General features: G+C 39.2%; 1 protein-coding gene across 1 annotated transcript in view; it reads left to right on the plus strand.

Annotated features, from left to right (window-relative positions):
• LOC137334952 (calcium-activated potassium channel subunit beta-4-like) overlaps window positions 1-10,097 on the plus strand; it is a 28,374-nt gene extending 18,277 nt beyond the window's left edge. The window contains exons 2-3 of the mRNA XM_068000047.1: window positions 5,439-5,566; window positions 9,469-10,097. Coding sequence (XP_067856148.1) covers window positions 5,439-5,566; window positions 9,469-9,637 — 297 coding nt within the window. The 3' untranslated portion in view covers window positions 9,638-10,097. The remainder of the gene's footprint in view (window positions 1-5,438; window positions 5,567-9,468) is intronic.
• The last annotated feature ends 626 nt before the right edge of the window (window positions 10,098-10,723 follow it).

The following is a 10,723-nucleotide window of genomic DNA, read 5'->3' on the forward strand; positions in this document are numbered from 1 at the left end:
TCCCTTATTTGCATATGCAAAGGCCGTGTTTCAAGCATGGGCCCTGGATGTGTCTATTTGTGCTTTTAGCAATATCACAGGTGGTGCACTTCAGTGCAGAATGTGCACACTGTCTGCCTTATTGGACACTTTGGTGCCTGTTTTAGGCCTATAAAACAGGTGTGGTGTAAACCAATTTCTAGACCATGGTATCCATTTCAGCTTGATATTCCTATATGGATGGGAAAGCATCCTATAGAATCAGGATTCACGAGAGGGATTTGGAATATCAGGTTTTTTCCTCAATTCTAAACTTGACCTCTGCAGGATAAATTTACTGCAGATGAATGAACATGTTAAATATTACCAGATGCCAGCATTATGTAATGGGTAGAGTCCTTCAGTTAGAATAAGCCTTAGGGGCTAATAATCATCTCTGACTGATGTGTAATAAACTGCCAGCACTTGTGCTAGGTCGACCTTTACAATTATTGATTTGAAGACAAATTTCTTCCTTGGTATGCTGTGTGAAACAGTTGTCACCAATCTGTGTTTAAAAAAAAATTGCAGAGACTTAAAGAACTGCTTTTCATATCAACTAGTTCTTCATCAGTTTTCAATACCATTTCTCAGCCCAGCATGTTTTGATATCAATGGCTTCCTATCTTTAGGCTCTAACCCTCATCATTCAAGATGACTGTCATGCCCTCCTCAAAAACATCACCCTTGATCCCTCTATCCTCTCCCTATCTCTAACCTTCCCTTCCACTCTTTGTCACAACCTAACTTTGTGCTCACCTCTCCCATCAGTCCATCTTTGAATTCCTTTAATTGTCCACCCTAACCACAGCACCAAGACTGCCCTGGTCAAAGTCTGTGATATCTTTTGTGACTGCAACCATGGTGCACTATTCCTCCTCTTCCTTCTTGGTCTCTTCATGACATTCAACATAATCATCCATTCCATCCTTCTCCACCATCTCTTTTCTATAGTCTACCTCTCTGGCACTGCTCTAGCCTGGTTCTACTACTTTCTCTCCCAGCGAAGGTAGCACATCTCCTGTAATTTTCTTTGGCTCAGGTCTTGCCGATGCTGAGTTACTCTGTTCCGCTTCCACTAAAAACTATGCAGCCAACTCCCTTCTTCCTGGCAGCTCACTCAGAGTGAGCACAAAAGTGTACAATGAGCTTCAAAGCCCACTTCCCAGCATATACCAGGACTGTAACTTTCAAACCCCTACCTCACCCCCACTGTTGTTGAAACCCTAATTTGTGCCTTTTTCCCCCAGGCTCGATTTATTGCGGTGCTCTCCTTGCCAGGCTCTTGGGTTCCGCCCATCACAGGTTGCAACGCATCCAAAACTGCACCACCCACATTCTTTCCTGTTCTAAGATCCATTCCTTTATCATCCCTTTCCTTGCCAACCATTACTGCTTCCTATCCCCTTCTGCATCAATTTCAAAATCATAGTCCTCATCTACAAATCCTTCCATGGCTTCACCCCTTCTACTGCATCCCATTCTGCCATGTGAATGATAAAATGACCTTGCTTATCTTGATTTATCTTGTGATTGGAGACAATAATGTAGGTTGATTTGATAGGATTTTTGTCCTGCTTTCTAAAATTCTATAGCTGGAGGAGGGGTGTCTTGTACCTTAGCACACTGTCCTTTCATCTCCAGGTCTGAATCTGATACCATTCCAGTCTAAGAGGATTGAAGAGTCCTGCATGAAATGAGTTTGGACCTCCTCGGCCAAAAGCCTAGGTGGATGAAAGTCCACAGCATCTATGTACCCATACTTTAGCACCAACTGGATCTATCGTTGAGAGAGTTATCAAGGCTGGCTGGTGTGAGAAATATAAAATCTACACCAGCGTAGAATGGGTGTTCTTCCTGCTTTTGGGGTAATAGTGTTTTGTTGGGAGAGAGAATTTTTTGCTCTGCTCCTGGCCTATGCTATACTTAACCCCTGAGAGTAGTTAATGCTAGAACTTGGAACACTCTCTTCCGCAAACGGAAATTGATGCTAGCTCAATTGCTAATTTTAAATCTGAGATGGATAGCTTTTTGCCAACCAAAGGTATTAAGGGATATGGAGTTAGATCACAGATCAGCCATGATCTTATCAAATGGTGGAGCGGGCTCGAGGGGCTGAATGGCCTACTCCTGTTCCTATGGGTTCAACAAGTGAAAAGGCTCCCCATTCTTCAACACTGATATCCCTCACCTTGATGCATCCAAAACTGTCTGTCCCTTCCTTTTGAGTGGTGGCTTATTCAGTTTCACAGTCCATTACGTTTTGAAATCAACTGTTCTAATAGTCATGCATAACTATATTAACACACCTTTCCACTGAAAGTTGCAGCCAGTTTTTTTTTGTAGCGAGCCAATAAAATCAGCTGCCTTTCTTTCTCGTGTTCTCTATTTCAGTAATAGCTTTCCTAGAATGTGCATTTCCTTTTAAGACTTTTTTTTCCTTCTCAAATATTCACTGTTACCACCATCTGTCGTTGCAGAGAGCCAGGGATTTATGCTAAAAACATATCCTCGTTGGTTAAAATTGCTATCTCACAAATTACATTTTCAGCTGACGAGCACTGAGATTAGCAGTTGATTCTATCACAGTGAAGTGTGGCAAGTTCCCTGATGCTTTTCAGCAATGTTAATCAAGAAAGATGTGCTGTTGGTGACCCAGCCAGAAGTTCTGACCATAGTGAGTTATTTTATCAATGATGCTATAAGTGTTAATGTGTCTGATCATAAATATCCGGATTCAGTGGAGTGAAACTAATGCTTCAGGTGATACTACAAGCCTGGTGGCCGGTCTCGCAGATGCTTAAAACTATGGTTTATGTTTTTAAAAAATTTACAAATAACATATCAAAAATTGCTTCAAATATGTTACATTTTAATTTCATTTTTGTAGGTTTATATAACTTGATAAATGCACAATGTTTACAAGTGAGCTTCATTCATGAGCTTTGTGATTCATAGAATTTGTAATGCAGCAACATCTTTCCCTACAAGAATTAAACAGATTGCATTTGAAGCATTTTTTATTAATAACTAGCATATTTTAATCCTTAAAAACATGCAGTTGGGATTTCTGTAATATTTCTAAAAAATACAAAATTGAGAAAAATGACCTACATTATCTGTAAATCCTTAATAGTATTCTATGCAGTTCACAGGGCCTCACTCCATTTGCAGAAGCATTTTGTCATCGTGTATATATGGTAAGGATATCATTTTTCCCAGGTAGTCCACAACATAATACAGTGCTATCAGACCTGACGGAACCAAGGTTTTTTTTTCTCCTCTGAATTTTTCCCTTCCAATCCTGATTGTGTTGACTCATTCTAAGGTTTCCATGGACACAAACAGTCCTGCCTAATTACAGCCTTAATTTGTGATTGTAGGCAAGAGTGTTAACCAGGTTATTCAACCAAACTGGTCCTCACTTGGTGCCCATTACGTTGGTTTTCCAGCAAGGATAACCAGAGAGCAATCAGAACAGGAAAATGTGACTTTGTTTTTAATCTTTCTCCACCTTCTGTCTCAGACAAGATCAACTCAGCACAGACCAAGGATCAAACCCTCAGATCTTTCTGGTCTGTATGGCTAAGTACCACAACATGAATTGCATTTAACCATGAGCAAGACCCAGATCCAGATTTTTTTTTAATATCACCATAGGACTAACAGTCACTTAATTCGAAAGAAGAAAAATGGAAGCAGCTCCAGTAACAAGATATTATGTCACCTCAGGAGAAAAGGATGGTGCGATCTCAGAAGAAACGTCTATACCCATGGGAAAATGAGTCATGGATTAATTTCCATGCTGCATTTTTTGGTTTAATGCATTTGCATGTTTAAGCTCTGTAGATAGGAGATATTAAGTGTCCAAAATGTTACTTCTCAGTGACTTCGACTGCTCTGGCCATGCTGGTACATGTCACAGTAATCATCCATTTTTAATACACAAATTTGTTTCAGGTACCAGTCAAAACATTTAAGAGGGGTACACCCGAAGAAAGTACAAATACAGGCTTTTAACTTCTGTTGCTGGCCCTTAGACAATGCTCTTCATGGTCCCTTCTGATAATTTGCTTGGTCTGCTCTGCATCTGCTGGCAATATGAAACATGATCAAAAGAAATGTTAAGAAATACAACTGTTTGATATGCAAAGGCTGTCTGTTTAAGTGAAGTGTAAGTTCTTGTTTTAGATCACAAATTTGCATTCTAGCTGCTACTGGTATTGTGCCCACATGCCTTCAGAAGGTGACAGATCCACTGTTTTGGAAGCTTGGCAACTTCATGTGCTTTTCCAAGAGAGGAATGAAACAGTTAGTTGCACAGCAGAAGTTCTGCACTAGTGTTGGCTTCTCCAGAGTGCTGGCTGTGGTGGACTGAACCATGTGGTGATATGGGTGCCAACAGGCCATCTGATAGGATATATCAACAAGGGAGATGTACAGGCACTGGTGGCAGTGCAAAGAAGAGCCATGATGCTGATCCCTGGTACCAAAGATTGGAGCGATGAGGAAAGGGTGGAGGAACTTGGACTTCTCAGCTGGGAAAGGAACCATCTGCGAAGTGATCTTGTGGATCTATAAGACAGTTAAGGGAATAGAAAAGGTAGATCTGGAATATTAATTTAAAGTAAATAATGGAAGTAGGAAAAGGGGACGCAGGTTCAATCTAGTAAAAGAAAAAATTAGGACTGATATTAGGAAGTTGTTCACAAAGATTGATCAACACATGGAATGTACTTTCAGATAGAGTAGTGAAGGTGAAAACCTTGGAATCACTTAAACAATTAGATGTTGCAATGGGGCAACTGTAAGCTTTATCTAGATGAATGAATGAAGTGGGCTGAATTACCCTCCTCATCCATAATTATCTTGTAATCAATCATTAAAGTTTCCATTCCTTCAATATGCTGCCAGTGTGCAATGGCCGGAAAGTGATTCCTCTGGTGCTTACACAAGCATCTGTAAACAGAAAAGAAAAGTCATGATGTTTCGAGTGTGCACCTTCATCAGAACTGAAAACCAAAATATAAGGAGCTCCCTTTCCCTGTGATTGCCCCTTTTTTTTCTAACCTGCTGAGTTCCGATGCAGGGAACCGACTTAACTTGCCTGTCGTTACATCGAGTTACATCTTTCCAGATGCTGCCTGATCTGTGTGTTTTATTTTTGTATCCTACATTTCTATTGATTGCAGGGTGGATGGTTTGGGCCATACACTGAGCAGTCATGCATGTGAGGTAAAGTCACTTGAGAAGTGCTTAAGTGACAGGATTACCTTTCAATGTTAAGAGTATGGTCAAGAAAAAAAGCAAAGAAGTTGAATGTACTGCTACTTGTTGTGTTTTACTTATAGAGCCTTGTTCATTTCATATGATTCTCAGTACAAGCTCAACATAACATATATTTCTCATATTTTACACAGTGTTCCTATATTCCTCCTTGTGAAAGAGACAATCAGAAAAACTCAGAAAATGTTCTGAGTTGGCATGATTATTGGAAGGAAGAAATAGGCTCACAGGCTTTTGTATGCTACATTAATCGGCAACGAAGGTAAGACAATGTAAGAAAATTCACTGAGCGCATCCACGGGAAACAAACTTTACATACAGAGCACCTTGTATTAAATAATTTTCATTGCATTATATATTTAATGTGACGAATTTCCCTACAGCACATTGGGTGAATGTGACTTTAACGGTGCCATGTCTTGACATGAACATACAAATGTGAAGCACAGACAAACATCTTATGTGGAGGCTCGCATGCCAGTAACCGAACCCACCTGATTTTCCTTCCATTGAAATGAATAGAAGGAAAATCCGTCGGTTCTGCAAGGGGTGTGCAATCTTTCATGCCAGATTTTACTTCTGAACTGCACCCAGGCGATGATTAACGCCCAGGTGGTGTAAATGAAAGGGTTGATGAGGGTAGTGTGGTTGATGTGTATATGGACTTTCAAAAAGCATTTGATAAAGTACCATATAATAGACTTGTGAGCAAAATTAAAGGCCATGGGATTAAAGGGCAGAGGCAGTGTGGATATAAAATTGGTTAGGGGACAGAATGCAGAGAGTAGTGGTGTACGATTGCTTTTCAGACTGGAGGGACGTGTACAGTGGTGTTCCCCAGGGGTCGGTGTTAGGACCACTGCTCTTTTTGATATATATTAATGACCTGGACTTAAGTATGCAAGGTATACTTTCAAAGTTTGCAGATGACACGAAGCTTGGACATGTAGTAAACAATGTGAAGATTGTAACAGACTTCTGGAGGACATAGACAGACTGGTGAAATGGGCAGACACATGGCAGATTGAAATTTAACGAAGGGAACTGATACATTTTGGTAGGAAGAATGAGAGACAATATAAACTAAATGGTACAATTTTAAAAGGGGTGCAGAAACAGAGAGACCTGGGGGTGTTGTACACTTATCTTTGGTGGCAGGATAAATTGAGAAGGCTGTTTTTAAAAAAAAAACATATGGGATCCTGGGCTTTATTAATAGTTGTAAACAATTTTACAACACCAAGTTATAGTCCAGCAATTTTATTTTAAATTCACAAGCTTTCGGAGATTTTCTCCTTCCTCAGGCAAATGTTTCAATTTATTAATAGTGGCATTGAGTACAAAAGCAAGAGAGTTATGCTAAACCTTTATAATACACTGATTAGGCCTCAGCTGGAATATTGTATTCAATTCTGGGAACCACACTTTAGGAACGATGTCAAGGCCTTCGAGAGGGTGCAGAAGAGATTTACTGGAATGGTATCCGGGTTGAGACACATCAGTTATGTGGAGAGACTGGAGAAGCTGGGGTTGTTCTTAGACCAGAGAAGGTTACGAGGAGATTTGATCCAGATGTTCAAAATCATGAAGGGTTTGATAGTGAATAAAGAGAAACTGTTTCCAGTGACAAAAGGGTCAGTAACCAGAGAACACAGATTTAAGGTGACTGGCAAAAGAACCAGAGGTGACATAATGAAACATTTTTTCATGACCTGGAATGCACTGCCTGAAAGGGTGGTGGAGACTTAATAACTTTTTCAAAAGGTAATTAGATAAATGCTTGAAAGGAAAAAAATTACAGGGCTATGGGGAATGAGCAGGGGACTGAGACTAACTGGATAGCTTTTTCAAAGATCCAGCACAGGCACAATGGGCCAAATGGCAGCCTTCTGTGCTGTATCATACCATGAAACTGTACTACCCGAATAACTTTTTAATGTTATAATAACTAACTTATTCTGTTCTGATATTTATGAAAAGATGCATAATTTAGAGTGTTCACTTCATTTTATTAAAGAAAAAAAGAATATGATTATAGAAAGGTAAGAACTGTTATATAATTTTTTAAGCACAAATGTTGCAGAATAAAAACAAGAAATGATATTGCACTTAGTGGTTACTATAGAAATCAATCTATGATGAAATTTGTAATTATAGTTGATAATTGGACTTCATTCCTTTTGAGTGAAAAACAGTTTGTAAAGCCCCATTAACTATCAAACACTGCTCTGATGTGTTGTAGAATTGAAACCTGAACTTTTGAACACAGACAAATGTTAGTGCTGTTTCCATTTCTGAACCTCCTAGCATACGTACATCTAAAATTGTGCATTCCTGAAATTCAATGGTTGCACTCAAAAGTGACTTGCAATCAAGTGTTCATACTAGGTTTTGATGAGCTGTGTGTTCCTGAAGGACTTTTGTTGTGCTATTGGGCCATGCTGTGATTTTTATTATTTCGGAAGCCCTGTTGTGCTGCTGTTTGAATATGCACGTGACAACTTTTACAGTACAGATCAAATAACATTTTTCACAGGCTGGATGTTTTCATAGAGGAATGACACTGATCTCTTTTTCAATATGTACTGAGGCTAAATAAAGCAGTGATTTTAACTCCCAGACGGAAAGGAGGGGAGTGATGCCAGACATCCCACCTTGGGGTTGCCGATTTTAATGGCCTCATTAGCATTTCAATGGCCAGTTGCCCGCCTGAAACAGGCATGAAGAGGCAGCTGGCCAGCTACCACCTTGCAACAATTGGGTGGCCCAGAGGTTGCCCGCCAGCACTCTGGTAAGTCGTGGGGTGGGTTTGGGAGGGTTTTGTGGCAGTGAAGGGGGGAGTCCAGGGCAGGAGAAGCTCAAATGTTCCTTGTGAGGGCTAGAGAAGCACTCCTGGCCCTGCAAAAGTAAGTTTTGTACTTTTTGGGGCCTTCTGCTCAGGCAGGTTTTACTGCTTGGAATGCTCATGACAAACGCTTAGGCCAGTAGGCCATTAAAATTGTCTCGGGGTCCAATCTGAGTGATAGGACCCTGATTTGCATATATTTATGTGGCGTCCGCTGAGTCAGGCGAACTTCTCCAATGCCCAAACTTAAATCAACAGTGTTCGAGCGGCAAAAAGTACAGCCCACTTTTAACTCCCGTTCTGCCTGATTTCCATAGGTGGAGGGAATTAAAAATTTCCCTTTTAATGGTCTTGATGTTCATTGTACATAAGTAATAGAATAAACCCACTGCCTCTAACTGGAATTTTGAGAAAAAAATTATTAGAAGTCTGGAGCTATATTCAATTTTTATCACTACTGGAATTAATAATGAAAATTTTTTTTAGAAGAGGTAATTTTTTAAATCAAAGATAGGATAAGATGTTAAGGATTATTTGATTGCCACAATCTAATTTCCATTAGCTTGATTCTCAATTGATCATTGTTTCAATGAATATATCTGGTAAATACAGAAGGGCCAACTGCAGTAGCTCTGCTGTTCTTGAAACACTGCTGCCAGTGATTTGATAAAGGTGTTTAACAGTTTGGAAAATATGGACCAGTAGTGAATAAAACTGTGGACAGAGGTTATAAAACATTTTGGGGAAAATAGGCTATATCTTTAATTGAGAAAGCTTACAATCTGAATTGCAGAATATGAATGGGCACAATTGGCTTTTTATGGAAAAAGATTAGGGTCACACGACAAGTACTGTACAGGGGTCTTATTGTGATTTATGGGGAAAACCCATTTCATTTTTTTTTTTAAAGTTGAATTGTTTCTAACATGTTCTCCACAGAGTGGATGGTATCCCAATTGGGGATCCCATTCAGTGTTTCTGAGGATGGTCACTGTAACATGATGGTCCCTTGACGGGGTTCGACTCCTATAATTCATTATTTGGGACTCACTTGCAAAGTTTCCAAATTAGGAGACCAGACACCATTGGTAAATTACTGTAACTATGTCTAACCAAACTTTTTTAAGAGTTATTTTCACCATGAATAATTGATTATAGAACCTCAGCATCCAGTATTCCTTGATTTTAAAAATAATTACCAAGCTATCAAATATGCAGTAGCTTGCTTCCCCAATAGGAAGTGTTGAAACGTTAATTTGTATATTCTTTATTCGGTAAAGTGTACCATTCACTAAGGCTGTGTTTGGATCTTTTTATAGACCTGATGATGTGCTATTGAAGCGTGCCCATGATGAAAATGTTCTTTTGCACTGTATACTCTGGCCTTTCCTTACTCTCCTGGTGGGTGTCCTGATTGTGCTTCTGACCGTTTGTGCTAAGAGTCTTGCTGTTCGAGCAGAAGCATTGCAGAAAAGGAAGTACTCCTAGTGAGAAGACTGACGAGAAATGGCCATCAGACAGCATTCCAGTAGTGACATAATCAACAGCGCATTCAAAGGATGACAAAGACCTGAAATTATTTTACTGTGTAGATTTACAAAGTTTAGTGTGATTTTAAGCTGCTGGGAAGACTAAAGGCTTGATGATTGCAAATGCTTGAGATTTGGCATGAAGATTCCACTGCATTATTGCTGAGAAAAATAGCAGCAGATCTAATGTACATTAACTGTTTCCCTCCAATTCATTTTCAATATAGTATCCTGGTTCCCAGAATATATTGAGTTAACTGCAACCCCACTTCTTTGTCAGCCATGATTAAATGAAAGCTCCCAGAATCTTTGCTATTAATTTTTTTAAAATCTGTGCTTTGTAATGATGTAAAGATGAAATTGTTAATGAATGGGTTTCAAAAATAAAGTCTTATGAGAGTACTGGATGCTTTCTCCAGTCACTTTGGGAAGTTATATAAGGACTTTTTTGTTCTGAGCAATAAAGGGTAAATAACAGGTCACATATAATAAATAACCTTTACATTTGAAACACTTGTAGCTGCTGCAACTGTTCTAGTCCACCTGCCTAAATAGGGGCTTCAGTAGATTTTTGTGTTATTCCATTAACGTACTGGTGTGATAGAGTATGTTTTATATGAAATGTCATTGTTGTAATGTTCTTTAAAATAACCACATTGACAGGCCACGGAGGGAAAAGTCACGTATTCAAATAAGAAGCAATGAAGAATAAGACCCATTTGTTCATGCAAAGACTGACCAGTTAGTACTATAATGTGAAATTAGCAAAATTTGGAAGACGAGTTCATAAAATGCATTCGAGACCGTTTTCTAGAACAATATGTTGAGAAACCAACTAGGGAGCAGGTTATTTTAGATCTGGTATTGTGTAATGATCTAAATTAGCAATCTTATGGTAAAGGATCCTCTAGGGCAGAGTGATCATAATATGATAGAATTTCATATTGAATTTGAGAGTGATGTAGTTAAGTCCAAAACTAGTCTTCAATTTAAACAAAGCCAATTCCGTAGGTATGAGGGGTGAGTTGGCTAAGGTAGATTGGGA

This window comes from Heptranchias perlo, chromosome 18 (assembly GCF_035084215.1).
Source record: "Heptranchias perlo isolate sHepPer1 chromosome 18, sHepPer1.hap1, whole genome shotgun sequence".
In the NCBI taxonomy this organism is placed as follows: Eukaryota; Metazoa; Chordata; class Chondrichthyes; order Hexanchiformes; family Hexanchidae; genus Heptranchias; species Heptranchias perlo.